Here is a 20,236-nt window from a genome sequence, read left to right as displayed (position 1 = left end):
GCGATCCTTGACGCGTCGCTTTCACGTCCGTTTCTCTTCCTATCACGCGCTCTTTAACACGTCGCTTTCACGTCCGTTTTCTTCCTTACGCGCCCTTTAACACGTCGCTTTCACGTCCGTTTCTCATACTATCACGCGCTCCTTGACGCGTCGCTTTCACGTCCGTTTCTCTTCCTAACACGCGCTCTTTAACGCGTCGCTTTCACATCCGTTTCTCTTCCTATCACACTCTTTAACGCGTCGCTTTCACGTCCGTCTCTCTTCCTAACAGGCGGTCCTTCACGCGTCGCTTTCACTTCCGTTTCTCTTCCTATCACGCTTCCTTGACGCGTCGCTTTCACGTCCGTTCTCTTCCTAACACGCGCTCTTTAACACGTCGCTTTCACGTCCGTTTCTCTTCCTATCACGCGCTCCTTGACGCGTCGCTTTCACGTCCGTTTCTCTGCCTATCACGCGCTCTTTAACACGTCGCTTTCACGTCCGTTTCTCTTCCTAACACGCGCCCTTTAACACGTCGCTTTCACGTCCGTTTCTCATACTATCACGCGCTCCTTGACGCGTCACTTTCACGTCCGTTTCTCTTCCTAACAAGCGCTCTTTAACGCGTCGCTTTCACGACCGTTTCTCATACTACCACACGCCTTTGACGCGTCGCTTTCACGACCGTTTTCTTCCAACACGCGCCCTTTAACACGTCGCTTTCACGTCCGTTTCTCTTCCTATCACGCGCTTCCTTGACGCGTCGCTTTCACGTCCGTTTCTCTTCCTAACACGCGCTCTTTAACACGTCGCTTTCACGTCCGTTTCTCATACTACCACGCGCTCCTTGACGCGTCGCTTTCACGTCCGTCTCTCATACTATCACGCGCTCCTTGACGCGTGGCTTCCACGTCCGTTTCTCATACTACCACGCGCTCTTTAACACGTCGCTTTCACGTCCGTTTCTCTTCCTATCACGCGCTCCTTGACGCGTCGCTTTCACGTACGTTTCTCTTCCTATCACGCGCTCCTTGACGCGTCGCTTTCACGTCCGTTTCTCTTCCTATCACGCGCTCCTTGACGCGTCGCTTTCACGTCCGTTTCTCTTCCTATCATGCGCTCTTTAACGCGTCGCTTTCACGTCCGTTTCTCTTCCTAACACGCGCTCTTTAACACGTCGCTTTCACGTCCGTTTCTCTTCCTGACACGCGCCCTTTAACACGTCGCTTTCACGTCCGTTTCTCATACTACCACGCGCTCCTTCACGCGTCGCTTTCACGTCCGTTTCTCATACTATCACGCGCTCCTTGACGCCCGGCTTCCACGTCCGTTTCTCATACTACCACGCGCCCTTTAACATGTGGTTGTCACGTCCGTCTCTCATACTATCACGCGCTCCTTCACGCGTCGCTTCCACGTTTGTCTTTCAAACTATCACGCGCTCTTTAAGGCGTGACTTTCACGCCCGTCTGTCTTGATGCTACGCGCTTCTTGACGCCTATCTCACTTATGATCACCAGCTCCTTAACGTGTTGCTTTCACGTCCCTCCACGGACCCTCAACAGTAGTTCAATATATCGGTCCCCAGGAGTACACCTATCAGCTGTACCAGGGATTTATTTTCGATTCGTTGGGTACACAGTGGCGCTACCCAAACCAACATAAGACTTCAAACCAGATCCTGTACACACAGCAGACGCTGTATTGGTCTACAAATGTCCTACTCCATGATAAAACAAAGCAACCTAATACGATCCCATAGTGACGATGATGCCATGATGAAATCCGATACAACGATTATCGATTTCCAGTGTTCTCCCGCATGCTGGTATTTACAGAGTATTCCCTTTCCTGCACTGATTTGATTTACATTTATGCACACACAAGCATGTGCGTGATTCTAAACAACGGTGAGAAAGTATCATCTGTCTGCCACAAGGCGGCTACGTGCAGCAACAAATACATTCTGGCAGCTTATGGAATGTTGTCAGCTAACACGACAATGAACTCACGACAATGATTGGCATCAATGGCGAATAGCAGCCGGAGAAACGTAGGAGGATTTGTCGTTGCGAAGACATCAAGACGCCAATAGCGTTACCAGGCTTCCGTACAAATGTATCATCAATGGAAGCCTGGGTGTGACAAAACTATGTCGTGAACAAAACGAAATCAAATAATTGTTGTAAGTTATCACTAAAACTACGTTTGACGGAATGAGGGATTAAAGCTTTTCATTTTTAGGCAAATTTTGTAAATGGCGGTGCTACCGGTAGGGCAGGACAAGCTTACCCTTTCCACACTGGGGCATCAGATTTTCAGTAATTTTCAGTTATCTTCCCTTTACACCAAACGGAATTTGTTTCTGAGCAGAGTCAACCTGGGTATTCTGTTGCACAGACGTTCTAGATTAATTTATACAGACTTTATTTGAATCCAGGACTCTCCTGACAAATTCCAATACTGCTTCATCCATACGAGAAGAACTCTGGACCAATCGGATGCCATGCATCCTATAAACTTCCTTTTTATTAGCCTTATAAACCCTACATTATATATGCATCCCCTGACTGGTTGTGATGGAAGAGTTGCCATGCCAACGAGGCTAAAGGTCTGCTGTCCCCATTGATTATTTCTGTTTACCTGTTGTGTTCACGTAGCGGTTCAAATCTAACAACATCTCCCAAGGCTTCGATTAACTTCGTCAGGGACTCTCGAACGTTAATGCACATCTATTCACAGTGCATCTCTTAGGAGGAAGTGTCGTGACTATTGCTTTACAAGTTACAGGAGAGGAAATTTAGTTAATTTGACAGTATAGCGCCTGTTGAAATTATTTTACACAATCGGTGTCGTCTCTGGGATACGAACCTGGATCTTAGAAGTCCCAGCTGTCTGTGTGGGTGTGGGGTGTTTCAGTGAATTACACTTTTGTATATATTATGGCACATTATATCACAGAAAAGAATATTATATTTGAGGAATATTCAATTTACAGTGCTGTCAGTAACTGTTTTGTGTCTTGGTGCAGTAATCCTTTTTCACATCTAAGGCATCTCTGCCAACAGCCAAGCCGACAGCCGAATCCGACTTTATTTGAGCATGTGCATATGAATCATTATCAAATAGTGATGATACAAGGTGTTCGCTATAAGATGAACGTATCCTGCCTCATCGGTGGTCCCCGTAATAAACACATACAAATCAAGTCAACTGTTCATCTGTGAAAATACGAGAATGTAGCGTACAAGTCAAAATTGGGAATTGAATCGGGTATTATTTTGTCACTGGTGCACCAAATGTGAAAATAATGTTAATAAGAGTGGTACTGTACACCATTATGCCGTTCAACCCATGTCTTCGAATAAGATTCCTTTAGAGATCAATAGAGGTTCTCAACATGCGCGTCAGTGAAGGGGTTTCCGGACTATTCAATGGTTATTTTATTCTGAAAATCAAGTACATGTTCAGAGGAACTCACCATTACTGTAGAATTCATCGTCAGTAGTCTGCCCCTCACGCACATACAACACTCCGATCTTGAAGTTAACGGATCCCTGTTGGATAAACAGAGTGGAGTAAGTACCGTTATTCTCATCCTCACAAACGTGTAGGTGACAGGACATTAATATAATACACTATCATTAGCACATAAAGGGGAAGATTTCAATATTATGAAGAACACGACGTTTCGGAGTTAATCCTTACTCATTCATCACGTGATGAACATGATGTTTGGTGTTTATCCTTACTCATTCATCACGTGATGAACATGATGTTTGGTGTATATATCCTTACTCATTCATCACGTGATGAACATGATGTTTGGTGTATATATCCTTACTCATTCATCACGTGATGAACATGATGTTTGGTGTATATATCCTTACTCATTCATCACGTGATGAACATGATGTTTGGTGTATATATCCTTTATTCATTCATCACGTGATGAACATGATGTTTGGTGTATATATCCTTACTCATTCATCACGTGATGGACATGGTGTTTGGTGTATATATCCTTTCTCATTCATCACGTGATGAACATGATGTTTGGTGTATATATCCTTACTCATTCATCACGTGATGAACATGATGTTTGGTGTATATATCCTTACTCATTCATCACGTGATGAACATGATGTTTGGTGTATATATCCTTACTCATTCATCACGTGATGAACATGATGTTGGTGTATATATCCTTTTCATTCATCACGTGATGAACATGATGTTTGGTGTATATATCCTTACTCATTCATCACGTGATGAACATGATGTTTGGTGTATATATCCTTACTCATTCATCACGATGATGAACATGATGTTTGTGTGTATATCCTTACTCCATTGATGAACATGATGTTTGGTGTATATATCCTTACTCATTCATCACGTGATGAACATGATGTTTGGTGTATATATCCTTACTCATTCATCACGTGATGAACATGATGTTTGGTGTATATATCCTTACTCATTCATCACGTGATGAACATGATGTTTGGTGTATATATCCTTACTCATTCATCACGTGATGAACATGATGTTTGGTGTATATATCCTTACTCATTCATCACGTGATGAACATGATGTTTGGTGTATATATCCTTACTCATTCATCACGTGATGAACATGATGTTTGGTGTATATATCCTTCATCACTCATTCATCACATTCATGATGAACATGATGTTTGGTGTATATATCCTTACTCATTCATCATTCATCACGTGATGAACATGATGTTTGGTGTATATATCCTTACTCATTCATCACGTGATGAACATGATGTTTGGTGTATATATCCTTACTCATTCATCACGTGATGAACATGATGTTTGGTGTATATATCCTTACTCATTCATCACGTGATGAACATGATGTTTGGTGTATATATCCTTACTCATTCATCACGTGATGAACATGATGTTTGGTGTATATATCCTTACTCATTCATCACGTGATGAACATGATGTTTGGTGTATATATCCTTACTCATTCATCACGTGATGAACATGATGTTTGGTGTATATATCTTTACTCATTCATCACGTGATGAACATGATGTTGGTGTATATATCTTTACTCAGTCATCACGTGATGAACATGATGTTTTGTGTGTATATCCTTACTCATTCATCACGTGATGAACATGATGTTTGGTGTATATATCCTTACTCATTCATCACGTGATGAACATGATGTTTGGTGTATATATCCTTACTCATTCATCACGTGATGAACATGATGTTTGGTGTATATATCCTTACTCATTCATCACGTGATGAACATGATGTTTGGTGTATATATCCTTACTCATTCATCACGTGATGACCATGATGTTTGGTGTATATATCCTTACTCATTCATCACGTGATGAACATGATGTTTGGTGTATATATCCTTACTCATTCATCACGTGATGAACATGATGTTTGGTGTATATATCCTTACTCATTCATCACGTGATGAACATGATGTTTGGTGTATATATCCTTACTCATTCATCACGTGATGAACATGATGTTTGGTGTATATATCCTTACTCATTCATCACGTGATGAACATGATGTTTGGTGTATATATCCTTACTCATTCATCACGTGATGAACATGATGTTTGGTGTATATATCCTTACTCATTCATCACGTGATGAACATGATGTTTGGTGTATATATCCTTACTCATTCATCACGTGATGAACATGATGTTTGGTGTATATATCCTTACTCATTCATCACGTGATGAACATGATGTTTGGTGTATATATCCTTACTCATTCATCACGTGATGAACATGTGTATATGTTTGAACATGATGTTTGGTGTATATATCCTTACTCATTCATCACGTGTATATATCCATGATATTTGTGTATATATTTACTCATTCATCACGTGATGAACATGATGTTTGGTGTATATGTAATTACTCATTCATCACGTGATGAACATGATGTTTGGTGTATATATCCTTTCCCATTCATCACGTGATAAACATGACGTTTCGGAGTATATCCTTACTCCTTCATCAGGTGATCAACGTGACGTTCCGGAATTTATACCCACTCCTTCGTCAGGTGGTGAAGGTATAAGAATTTACTCTGAAACGCCGTGTTCCTGAGAGTCCAGACATAGATTGATTTCCCCCTATATTAATGCAGACCAACAGCACAGCGATGTTCACAATTTCGCCCATGTTAAGAACTGGGCATTAGCTTTGGCTAACCAGTAGAAACCGATGGTAATATTGCCAACTGAAGATATTATCAAAAAGACATTTATCGTTTAGGAGAACGTATTGGTAGGGGGTCAGCAATCAATTATTGTTATGAAATTGGCTCCATTGTCGTCTGGCATCAAAGAATGTAAAAATGAAAGCGTCACATTTATCTTACCTCTTGTTCTTCGAGTACTAAAAGCTCCTTCTGAATGTTTGGATCAAATATTTCCTTTGGTCCTTTTCAAATTTGTGTAAGTCGAAGTGACTGAAAAATCAAATCAATGTAAATATGTAAAAAGGAATAATTCAATTAAAAGATTAATATATCAAAAGGACTTATTAATCAATATTAATTATCCGCATATGTGTTGGTGTGTTTCAGTTAATGAATATCAAAATCCACGTATTCTGTTCTGGACCCTGTAGGTATTTGCAATGTCATCTTATGTTACATCATAAACCTTACCACAAAATCAATGTTTTAGGGATATAGACATCTACCTCAAAATTCCTTTGACTGTTTGTGGCTTCCCTGGGTTATAAGGCAATGCGAGTTTCTTAGCACCCTGAAAAGTAGAAACGTAGGTGAATCATATGATATCCAGTAAGACCCGTGATATGAAGTATGACCCGGGTGAGAATTGGTCTTCAGCAACCAATGCTTGCAAGGGGGTGGTCAGGCTCACTAACTTGGTTGACACATGTCATCGTATCCCAGTTGCGTAGATCAATGCTCATGCTGTTGATCACTGGATTGTCTGGTCCAGACTGGAGTGTCTACAGACCGCGACCATACAGCTAGAATGTTGCTTGGTGCGGCGTAAAACAACAACCCAACCAAGACCCAGCACGATTGTAAATAGAAGAATGAGGGAGTGACAACATTAAAGGTCAAACATGTTACGAAATAATACGTAATGTGACGAAATGGTTTTCAATTACATAGTGACATTTCAGCAACATTAAGGAGTTTACAGATACAGGCGTTGACGTCCACTGTTTATGGAGAAAGGTAAAATGTCATGCTACACACAATCACGTCACAGTATCGGTTGTACACGTACAGTTTTCCTCCACAATATGGCTCTGTACTGCGGGACGTTGTGGTTGTTGGCGTCGGTGACGATGACGGACAACAGGAACAGCTCCTTCTCCAAATCCACGCCGACGTAGTTCTGATGTACTGTGTATAGAAATACCACGTATAGTTTAAATCTGTAAAATATGTTCTCTTCGGTGATAAACTGTTCTTGAATAGCAAATAGAGAAAACTACGGTTATAACGAATTCAAAGGGACCACCGATTTTATTTCGGTACAACCGTAGTTCGTGATACTCATTCCGACTATAATGGTATTTCGACTAAAATATGCCGCTACTGCCCGGAGGGAAAAGGCAGTTCGTTGTAGGGACGTTCGTATAAAGATCGTGTATATAGTGCACATGTACTTAAAAAGCACCTGATTCTTTCTATTAATAGAATTTATCTGGCATGACAGATAAACTACATTGATCTCACAGAATCGGTTATCTCTAACGCCTTTAGGAATTGGTGTTACGGCTTCAGAAGCCTGTTGGGGAGAATTTACATCACAGAATTAAAAACATGCATGTTTTCAATCTAGAAAACGATGTTGACCTATTAAGGTATAAACCGTATTTTATAGCACACATCCTGACGGAATGAAATAAGGGAACGTCAATACTGGAACCCTGTCTTTGCCGAAGAATTTAGACTACAGCATAAAAGAGGATTGATCCTTGATCGTATTGGGACTTCTTTCACAAACTTGCGACAGGAGGTCTAATATGATATAAAAGAGTACTGTTGATCGCGAGAATGAAATTACATTGATTTTGATTTTGCAAGAGTTTGAGGCGCCAGATCAGTTTCAAGTCTAACATTGTTTTACTGTCTATTGTGTTCCTTACACATACCAAGCAATAAAAGTACACAATATTCGTGAAGTGATTGCATATCTATGGTATACGTGAGTATATACACCCTTTGCTTCACTTCACAACAATATCAGATATTACTTACATTTCCCTAAGAAGTACTTGAAGTACCATCTTGTCTGGTATTCGGGGTTTTCTAGATGAATTGGGCTGTTGAGAGGGCTCGATAGCTGAAACACACATACATGGATGAGTGAGTGAGGTAGTGAGTAAGTGAGTTAAGTTTTACGCCGCACTCAACAATATTCCAGCTATATGGCGGCGGTCTGTAAATAATCGAGCCTGGACCAGACAATGTAGTGATCAACATCATGAACATCGTTCTACGCAATTGGGATACGATGACATGTGTCAACCAAGTCAGCGAGCCTGACCACCCGATCCCGTTAGTGGCCTCTTACGACAAGCATGGGTTACTGAAGATCAATTCTAACCCGGATCTTCACGGGTAGTGAGTGACGATTACGTCCTAATCAAATCGAAACCTCCGTAGCTCGAATTCCTTGATGCTGACATATCATTACAAAAGACACAACTTGATGCTCACTGAAACCGTGTGCGAAAGAAGCATTATGTCGGAAAACGCACGTTAAATCTCCAAATCGGAATCATCATCACCATCATCAGAAGCAGCACATTGCAAACAAGCACTGACGTCTCCCGTCAACAAGTCGAAATACGGTTAAGTCGATATATGATCAATCCTCCCAGGGCTTCGTTACATGTTTGTGAGAAACAAATGAGTGTGGTTGTCTTTAAAAGCGATAAATTTGAACAAACTAATTTGGAAAAGGGTATTCAACGGACAGAGTATCAATACATCTGACCCTAAAGATCACATAGTCTGCTATAAACAAAGGGCAACAAGTGCTTTCAATCAATGATAGCTTGATGCTGCCGATAACCTTCCTATCATTCTGAGATGTGATGCACGCCATTGATTCACTTCCAGACATTTGTTTACTGACGTGCTTCCAGATCAAATTAAACCCTTTTCGATATTTTGTTTCGGATAAGAGCAATTTCCACTGCATCGTATATTTGTTCCCAAGACAAATTATATACAAGGTTGTCTCAGAAGGTTAAGTATTGGAATCATCCATTGCCAATAGAAACATTTGGGCAACAAGGACAGTACAGTGCTTGATTCGTGTTAGTGTGAACCGGGCATATGTCATGCCCAATCCGTGATCTTACGAACGTATTAATGCGTTAAGGCGAAAACATACAAACATGAAAATATAATCTTTGTCAGGTCACTTGATGAGATTACTCCTTATTGTTTTATGCGGACACAATCGTGTGACTGAGACTGAAAGTCTTATACTGATAGAGTCGTGCAAGACAAGTAGTATGTCGATTTAGTACCGAATCGACACCTCAAACGTCCTATAAGTTGTATTGATATTATCAAAGTTGTCTTTCAAAGTATGATGAATCACGACAGTTCTTATTTCAAGATAGAAGTTCTACATCTGCATAACCTGGGATTTTTCTGAAGAAGGTTGTTGATTTTTTGAAGCGACATAATTTTAGCCTGGGGACTAAACAACATCAAGAACCATTTCATGAGGTGCTCATTAGTAGTGTGACGGTTCATTGATAGTGACAGATACAAAGTGTTACATTGCCGTATATCGTATATCCCTATACGATACGATATATCGATATTGAACGTAGCGTTTTCAAAATCAGCACAAATTTTATTCTATTCTATTCTATTATGTGACAGCAGTGACAGCATCCAGCAACATGCAGATATTAAATATGTTTTTATATATATTTTCTGTTTATAACAGTTTAATGTTTTATCCCGCCGTGATGTTGCTGGAATATTGCTAAAAGCGGCGTAAAACCAAACTCAGTCAGTCAGTCAGTCAGTCAGTAATGTTTTATTTATTTTGTACTTGTTTTTAAAAAAAGTGCCCAATGTGACTTTTTCAAATTAAAGTTTCTTTCATTTAAACATTGTTTTTGTTTTAATCTTAAGGTGTTTTACAGTTGGTGTCAGAATTAAAGGTTTTAGTATCGTGATACGTATCGTATCGCCACCCTTATATCGCGATTCGTATCGTATCGCAGCTTCAGTGCACAATACGTTGGCAATATATCGTCGTGACTAGGATTTTAGTATCGTGATGTATAGTATCGCAGGTTGTATGCGAATACCAGCACTAGTGCTCATATGGGGCTGAAAATTGAGATATTCACTACCTCGTCAAATGCCACCCGCCACACATCACCCACTGACTTTGAAGGTTATGTACAAGTTGGTGTACACAACTCAGGAGGTGCCTTACCCCTAGATGGTGCGTGTCCTCGACATCTCGTTCCCCGGATTCCACACGAAACCGACCGGCATTTTGTGTAGAGCCATCAGAATCAACAGATGTGAGCTGAAAATTCAGAAAAAGACATATAACGAATTGACAAGGAATCGCGATCATCTTCCAAATATTTATTTCTTCAAATGAACGCAAACATGACGAGAGCGGGATCTTTACCAACCTACAAGGATTGATACCCGACCTTTGTACCGAACCGCCTGGCAATAATCTACACTAATAACTGATAGGATGTACAACCTGTCAAAGGAGTACATAGTTTCTTAAATCGTTACACTTCTATGCAACCCATTTCCTAATTGAATCCCGTTATCAAACTGCAGCACCAAACCATTTTTCTCCCAGACGTCACTTCTGTGTCGGGACAAACCTTTACAGGCTGCTAAATATTGAGTCCCAAACGCATGCAAATTGAGAATTGACGGAATAATCTACACGAATATCAGACATTCTGTGGAACTGCGCAACAAGTCAATTCGAACGGCAATAGTGATTAAGTACTTTATTTGTAAATGCCAGGAATAGTCTTCGCCCGTTCTATTTCCAACAATTATTTTGAGGCAGTGTTAGACCTTATGCAACAGTGTTAGACCTTATGCAACAGTGTTAGACCTTATGCAACAGTGTTAGACCTTACGCAACAGTGTTTCACCTGCTGTACATGGTATCTGTAGTTCTAGAGGCTTCCGCCGTGTTCTGACTCTCAGAATATCATAGACTGATACAGGAAATGGCTACAATGACCTTGTTCCAGAATCATCTTACTGAGAGAGATATATACGGGGAACTAACTATTATCTGACATCTCACATTTCATCTCAAGCCGGGGCGGTGTGGTAGTCCAGTGGTTAAAGCGTTCGCTCGTCACGCCGAAGACCCGGGTTCGATTCCCCACATAGGTACAATGTGTGAAGCCCATTTCTGGTGTCCCCCGTCGTGATATTGCTAGAATATTGCTATAAGCGGCGTAAAGCCATACTCACTCACTCATCTCAAGCCACAAGACGAAAGCTACTCTGTATGATCCCTCTGTGCCACTAGACACGCCTAGCCCTTTCTTCTAAGTTGGATTATTATTTTAACAATATTTAACAATATTCCGGGAATATAAGAGTGAGTAACAGCAGGGTAAAATAGGCTAAATTTGTTTGGTGAGACACCACCCGTTAATGCAGACAAACACTTAGATAGAAGGGTTATGTTTTGATTTTTGCAGTTTAATATCTTAATGTACAGGATTGAGATAATAATAGCAATGATAATCTTTTTATCATGCGCATTGTTCCATGCACAAAGCATGCTCGAAGCTCCCAAACAATCTGATTATAATTACCCCGGATAACCCAAGCTGCCTGTTAGGCGCTGGAAGGTTATAGTTACATGACTTTATCCAACCGGGTACCCATCTTCTGCTGGGTGAACAGAGGTAATTTTGAACAAACTCAATTGCCTAGGGTGAGACCACATGTATCACATGTGCTTCGTTGTGGGGTAGGACCGAGACCTAGAAACTCTAAGAAGTCAAACTGCCAAACACGGTCACCCATCCAAGGACTCTCCGCACCCAACGTTGCTTAACTTCACCTGATTTGTGACCTGAGCTCTATGCACAGGGCCACGTGCTACCACTTACATCACTTACATCAAATGGGTTAAGCTGGGAGTCAGGATGCACATTAAACACTTTATCACCGAGCCACCCCATATCCCCGTGTTATAAAGTGAATGGCAAAGGTACATTGTAATTGTGTTCCATTGAACACGGCATTTTGTTCCTTTAATCATGCCGGTCTCCAAAGCTTTTGGAACATATCATGGTTAGTTATGCAATCAATAGTCATCAATTCTACGACAGCGTAATGGTTCCCGGTGCAATTTCCATCGTATTACGTTATTAGGTGCGGTTTTGGTGGGGCCATACATCATCCCGGAAAAACGCTAACCGTCGCTGAAGACTCATCCCTTGAAGCGATATTCAGTTTTAGTTACCTCGCAATACAATCAATGAACGATGACACAAAGTTCTTGGGATAATAGAAATATTTGTCGGAATGAGCCCATATCGATATGATCGATTTGTTGATACGTGGCCATCTTGAGTTGGACTTAGAGATTTTGGTATAATGTTGATAGGACCCGTGAACATCCGGGTTACAATTGGTCTTCAGCAACCCATGCCTGTCGTAACAGGCGACTAACAGTATCGGGTGGTCATGCTGGCTGACTTGGTTGACACATGTCATCGTATTCCAGTTGCGTAGATCGATGCTCATGCTGTGAATCACTGGATTGTAAAGACTCGATTATTTACAGTCCGCTGCCATATAGCTGGAAGATTGCTGAGTGCGGCGTAAAACAACAACCAAACCTGTAATGTTGACAGTACTGTTTCCCCAGAGATATCGTGTGAGTGAGTAAATATTACTTTATGCTGGTGTTACCAATATCGCAGTAATATTAAAAGGGTGGGGAACACCAGGAATTGATCTCGCAGATTAAACATGACACTTTGCGAACACCCTCATAACTAAGACACAGCTTTTTTCAGAGACTGACTTCACTCCAATAGAATCAATATATTTGTCTGGTAAACAGAGTACTAAGTTTCAATGCAGTAAAGAATGCTTATGGGGCCGTATGCCTAAGGTGGATAATTGCAATGTGTTTTTTTACCAGAACCATTAATGACAACAGTGGTATGCTTGAACGTGCAAAGACATGACCCTTTGAAAATGACCCGATCTGAAAGACCTCTTCAACCCATCCCCCAACCCCAACTCTCTGCATCATAATCCTCTAGACATTCAATTATTCCAAGGTCAGCGGAAGATCATAACATGAATGTATTTCATAATGACCTTCACCTTGTGCCCCTGTACACATGGATCAAAGTCTTGTAACCGATATCGATCCGGACGCATGACAGCCCAATTTGACCATTTTCAACCGAGAACGATCAATGATGACGATACCACGAACCATTTAATTGACTGATCAATTATTATCCTCAATGCTCATAGTGGTATTATACAGTGTTGAATAAGGATGCATCCTAATACTAGAATGTTTTGAAAATACCGCAGAATACTAAAACCTCATGCAAGTAGATGGTAATTCTGTGCGTGGGCTAGGCCAATTTCCTCGCGGATTTCCACCAAGCATTTTCCCGCTTGACGTTAAAGAACCACGTAGGTTCCAAATGCCCCATTTACAGTATACGTGACAGGCCAGCGATCTGTTGATTGGGCTATTTATTTCTTCGCGACGGTGTGAAATTGGCTTTGGCTTTTCAAAAAGAACGTTACACTGGGGTAAACTTTTTTCCCAAATGCCTGTGCGTTTCACGGGTCTTCAGTCTTAAGTGACACATTAAAAAGTCATTTGAGAACAATGACTTCATTAAGGAATTGCATTAGCTAAGTACAGTGTTTGTCTGCACCGAGTTTAGACCAAAACGTTAAACATTGATAGCGAAAGCGTTGTGTTGAATCGATTCGCCAAATGAACTCAACTATCAGGTGCCACAATAAACGCACTAGTTCGCCGTAGAGGAACCTCGGCATAGTTTGACGCCAACAATCAGTCTTTAATGAGCTGAACGATTCGACATGTACAATGAGGTCATCGGCCTTCTTCCCTTTGTTTGGCTGATGGATGTATTTTTGTCTGTTTTCTATTTCTTCACATATGTATCTGATTTTAAAACATTTACACATTTAAGTTGCACACAATTATATTTCACAAGTTTTTTTCCCCTTTAGATGGTGTTTAAGACTTTCGTTTTTTGTGAGATTTAATAAAATAAAAATCGTGTCAACATAATTTTCGAAGAAAGTGGAAGTGACAAAGGACATAAACATGTAAGCCAATATTGAGATTTTAACCAACGTTAACTGTTAACAAATATGGGTAGCTCGCGCTAAAATCAAATGTCTTTGCACAGTGAGTGTGAGGCCCAGAGAGAGAGAGGGAGAGAGAGAGATAGAGTGGGAGAGAGAGAGAGAAAGAGAGAGAGAAAGAGAAGAGGCATTGATGGAGAGAGCCATAGAGGATGGAGAAAGGGGGTTAAAGAAGGAATTGGGAGAAAAGACAAAGGAAGTTTCATGTACACTGTACAGCAACAGCCGTAACGGTTACATTCCTAAGGTTTTTTTTAACACTTACAAGGGTTACAAGCTGGCCTTTCGTTACACAATATCGGACTTAAAGTGATATTCCTATTTCTGTCACCCTGAACTGCCTACTATACGCTACGGAAATATTTTTGTGTTTGTAGATGTTCTTTAGCTGTGCACAACAGTCCGGCAGTCAGTGTTAAGCCATATCTACTGATAACCACATATGAAGCCCTTTTTTAGTTTGAGTAATGTGATTTACAGAATAATGGTACTATAAAATAAAATCTCAAACTTCAATACCACTAAAGTTAACACCGCCACAGATTGTAGTGACTTGTGTAACTGATAATTGTTGGTGCACAGGCGAACGAAGCCCACATCACTAACTGCTCCCATATAGGAGGAAGTTAATTTCAAACATTTCGGCTGAATAGCCGTGATATCTCTGCGGTGTATCCGTGGAGACAATTGGGAGTTCCGCAAACATTCTGCGTAACTACGCAGAAACTCTGCAGAATTCATGCGGAGTTTTAGGCCCGCTGGAAATTTGCAACATGGTGTTGCCTTGGAGCGTACAAAGGAACAAGAACTATACATACTATGTCTCGCGATGAGTTAAACCAGTCAGCAATGTTCGCAATAGGTAATCATTTGTAATAGTTTGGTCTTTTGACAATTTTGACATTCAACTCTTTATTTTCATATTGAACAACCATATTTACATGCAATAAAGAAGCGCATTCTTGTGTAACAACTTTGTATGAGTCATATTTCAACGATGTAATGACAATGTTCTCGGATAACAAGTTTAGCTGAAACATTATCAGCAGCAGCAACTGCATGAGTGGTAATGGGCCTACCGGCTACACATTTTGAAATGAGAAATTGTAATTTAGATTTTCAAACTTTTGATATTACATGTACTCGTAAAAACACCACGTTTCCCCATCGGCATCAACGACGTTGCCATGGATACATTCAGAGTCATAGCAAAAACATCACGATTCTTTTACCTGTTAATTTTCAACAAAGACACGTTTCGCAAATGGCTAAAAGAACATGAGTTTATTCTTTAAATTCAGAGTATTTAAAGCTGTAAAACCTTTAACAGGGATATTAAATCCTCCTGATGATTTCTCCATCAACTTATTAATGTAGCTTACCGAAACTAACCCATTAAAGATAACATGTTTACATGATTACATGTGTGTAATATTGATTTGTTATAACATGATACAACAGTCGAATGGTTGGGATGGTATAAACGTATATTTCACGTTGATTGAATTCGTTTAAGGTATAGTCAATGGAACATGCATGTGTGTATATACAGTAAATCTAGGCTGAAGTTGCCCATGACGTTATTCGCTTGTAACTTTCTAAGCTGCTGATGGCAGTGCATTTTTGACGTGTTCACGATGTTTATTTTTCCACGGGTTACTAATGAGTCACCAACGAACTGTTTGTTTGTTTGTTTCTTGTTTAACGTTCTACTCAGCACTTTTCCAGCTATATGACGTCAGTCTGTAAATAATCAAATCTGAACCAGACAATCCTTTGATTGACATCATGCACATTCATCTACGCATTTGGGGTACGATCGCATGCATCAACCAAGTCAGCGAGCCTGACCACCCCATCCCGTTAGTCGCCTCTTACCACAAGCATGGGTTACTGAAGACCAGTTCTAACCCGGATCTTCACGGGTAATCATCGAACCGTATTTCGATCATTATCATCATGATTGATGTCCTTTTGTAAGTAGGCTTGACCAGTGTTGACCATGTTTTGATATCTTTATCTAACCAAAAGCGTTTATTTTGAAGCCGCGGCCATGCAAATATGGAAGCTTGTATTGTTCATGTTGAGGAGTACGACACAGGAATGCAATTAAGAATATGCGTTCTGGAGTTTAAAGATACAAAATGGACAGAATGCTGTATTTACAAAGGAAATACGTCAGTTTGTTCATGTCACGTGTATTGATATGTGCTAAAGAGGAAATAATGTGAATATTAGAGTAAATGCTTATGCAAACCGAAGGGTAGATTGATTGGATCAGATGGTCGTTGTTTCAGTGTCAAGTAACGAATTACACTGGTAAATGCTGTGACAAATATACTCATGCCAATAATGGTTGTCACCTCCTCCCCACCCCAACCCCCACACCCCCACCCCACCCCCTCTCCAATTAAAAAAATTGAAGGGGGTGACAACCATTATTGGCATGAGAGTAGGACAACCTTCAGATGTGTATACATTTACCATAAATTTTCTCCTACAAAGCTGCTCCTATGACAGTATGATATATATTCTCATGAACTGATATCATCAAATTACTTGTCACCATACACTACGGCTGAAATGATGTCGGTCGGAAAGATATTATATTCTAAACACCTGGTGTCGGAAACTCTTGTGATCACCGCCTACATAGCATTATTCTACGGGTAATTCAACATATTCTCAACACCTGGTGTCAGTTACAATACTTAGACCATGGTAGGATGACTGTCGATAGTACTTTGTATTCTGAACACCTGGTGTCAATGACTGTTTGAGAACAAGCAGATTGTGCGATGCTGGAAGTACAAGCCCGTTATCATACTGGGAAATATCCGCCATGAATGACAGTATGTTATACTTCCGTCCTGTTAGTTCCTATTTCTCTTCCTTGAGATTTCCCTTTGATAATATATGCACAACGAAAGGACGATTAAACACTAGCTGCTCACAGCTCATGTATTTTTCTGCCTTTTATCAACTTCCTTTAAAGCACCATTCCTTTATTTGATTTGGACAAAATATGACAATTTCGGATGTGATCTATAACATTAATATATCCGATTAATTCATAAACTGAAGTGAACGTTTGATGAAGTGTACACTTAATTAAGAGATATACTGACAATACGCATATATTATAATCGAAGAAATATAGGCATATACATACTTTATTTGAGTAAGTGGGTATTAGGCCATATTAATTATATTTCAGCAACATCATGACGTAGGAACATTAGAAGCTGGTTGCTTACATTTCACCCATGTGGGGAATCGAACCCGGGCTTTTGACGTAGCAAGCCAACGCCTGAACCACTCAGTACCCTCCGCCCTAACATTCGTGAGACAAAGTCACTATTACCGCCTGGTTTAACCGTTAACACAGCGCTTATATCGTTAAATGTAATTTGTAAAATATGTATTATGCAAAAAGTGGTGGTGATTTAAGTTTATTTCTTACTGCAACAGACTCCGCTGTAGACTAGGCTCAGTGTTACGAGTGGGTGTCAGGGTTCTCCTAAGTCTTCCGAATTACTGGGCGAAAGACGGGCGGAAATTGCCACGGCGTACAGGCAATTTTGCAATTAGTATAGAAATCTTATAAACTGATTCTTTGGTGATGCTGTTCTTAGCCTGCAAGAGGACTTACCAATTCCACAGAACCGTAATGGCGCCGACTGAAGACACCTCGTCGGGCAGCAAGATCTGAGGCAGGGGAACTGAAAGTAATAAATATGTAAATAAGTATATGCAAATATGAACGTGTCTATCCTCATAATATGAATAAAAGCAAAATGGCTTATTGAAAACAACAGATTTGTTTTCTGTTTTTTCTGTATGTATGTTCTTTTTTTCACGACCTCAAGAATAATGGCGTTGTTTACTGAAGATTGAAACAATGTGAGAGACAAACGCAATTTAAGCATATATCTCACCCTAGGGGTCAGTATAATGGTGAAACACGGGGTTCCTAAAGCTACAATTTATCACCTTAGTTCACAAGATAAGCGAGGCTTTAGACATTCACTGGGGAAGATATAGACGGGTTATTATAATTTAACAGACTGGCTTAAAACACTGCACATTTTGTGGATAACACAAATCATTTCTAAACCAATACAAATTCAAACCGTCAAAGACAGAGAGGAAAAAGACTGCCGAAACAGATGCTTTATGTGATAAACTGAATATATAAATATTATATGAATAGATTCTGAAAATCAATGAACACACCAGTTGTACAGACCCGTTCTATCTGACGCACAAGTTTCATTCATACTAACCGACAAAGCCAGGGTCCCGATCCACAAAACGTTCGTAACATTACGACCTGTCGTAACTCTGTAGTTTATAGTAGGCTTATGAATGTCGTGGCGTAGATCGGGACCCAGATAATAACTAGTTTCGAATATCGTACCAAACATATTTCAAAATCGCGGTGGAAAGTAGATGAATGGATCACTGAAAATCCGTGATGACACCAGGTGTTCGCGCAATGAGCGTGCCATAGCTCTGGATCACTTGTTGCACAATGCGCAAACAATACATGACCTTCGTGGTTGTTGCCCGTCATCACAGCGCAGTGTTACAGACATACCAACGAGAAAATATAATCTGGCCCTCTCTTACGTGCCAGAAACATTGGACCAGAAGAAATACACCCTTGTCTCGATCTTCGGTGTGTCGATGTCATTGCGCACTACTTCTTGTTTTTATCAGTCCGCTGGTGTCGAAGCTCAGATAGCTCAGATTTACGTAGGTGTTGTCAACCTCGACACAAAGGGGTTTTGGCTGCATATACAACAAACACCTAACATGTTGTAGAGTTAGATACGACAAATACTGTACATTCCAAGTAGTAAGTATAGTCTAGCACTACCCCACGTGCTACAAACGGTGGGTCACGAAAAACAGTCGAACACCGTTGTCTCGACCAACTGAGTTCACCTTGGGGCTTTGTATGCTATTTTCTGACTCAAACAAATATTAAAAATAAATTGACTTCATCAACTCACTCAGACTGACCACAAAGCGGAGATAGATATCGTGGTACTTCCGCACTGCTGTACATCCCCTGTATCCACGACCTACATCACTTACATAAATGTAACATGAGTGTCGCTGTATGTACCGTGCACGCTGTGTATACATAGGTGATATATGTTTGTCCCACAATTAAATTCCAGTGTCACCGTGAGAAAAGTGCACATGTGTGACCGTCATAGAATTGCCTCTTGTATGCAAACCACGTTGAGAGTCTGTCTTTGAAAGGACTGTGCATATGGACAGATGGGCCGTGAAAGAACGTTCATAAGTAAATATTTCAGTTCAGCTGTTCGTTATTCAAACCAATGTTTGCACAGTGTGTTTTAAAGGTTGGAGTAATGGCTGTGGAACGCTGAAGCTACATATATTTAGGTACACAGTTAAAACGTGTCAGTGTGATAGAAATGAATCAGTAACATGCCAACACGCTTTTTCACCAGTTACTGTCAATTACCGATCAGTGGTCAGGATGTGCTTTGTGTGTTGGTTAGGTTTCAGATGTAGCCTTGTCCACGCCGTGAGGTGAGTGGAGCGGAGCGGAGCGATGTGGAGCGGAGATGAGAGAAGTGGAGTGGAGCGGAGAGGTTTGAAGCGGAAAAGAGAGAAGCGGAGTGGAGCGGAGCAGTTGCGGAGAGGAGTAGAGAGAAGATGAGCGGAGTGGAAGTGAGTGGAGCGGAGCGGTGTGGAGCGGAGAGAGAAGTGGAGTGGAGCGGAACGGAGCAGTGTGGAGCGGAGTAGAGAGAACTGCAGCGGAATGGAAGGGAGTTGAGCGGTGTG

The 20,236-nt window shown here is 40.7% G+C and overlaps 1 protein-coding gene across 1 annotated transcript in view; it reads right to left on the bottom strand.

The window, feature by feature from the left end:
• LOC124270262 (GTPase-activating Rap/Ran-GAP domain-like protein 3) overlaps positions 1-20,236 on the bottom strand; it is a 118,925-nt gene that overhangs the window by 31,432 nt on the left and 67,257 nt on the right. Inside the window, 8 exon segments of the mRNA XM_046705296.1 lie at positions 3,461-3,536; positions 6,383-6,450; positions 6,453-6,472; positions 6,709-6,773; positions 7,272-7,390; positions 8,252-8,336; positions 10,467-10,562; positions 18,063-18,132. Of these exon segments, the coding sequence (XP_046561252.1) occupies positions 3,461-3,536; positions 6,383-6,450; positions 6,453-6,472; positions 6,709-6,773; positions 7,272-7,390; positions 8,252-8,336; positions 10,467-10,562; positions 18,063-18,132 (599 nt within the window).

This window comes from Haliotis rubra, unplaced genomic scaffold, assembly GCF_003918875.1.
Source record: "Haliotis rubra isolate DU_JTF1 unplaced genomic scaffold, ASM391887v1 Scf150, whole genome shotgun sequence".
Lineage (NCBI taxonomy): Eukaryota > Metazoa > Mollusca > Gastropoda > Lepetellida > Haliotidae > Haliotis > Haliotis rubra.
The sequence above is the reverse complement of the archived record's forward strand: the minus strand, read 5'-3'. Positions and strand labels throughout refer to the sequence as shown.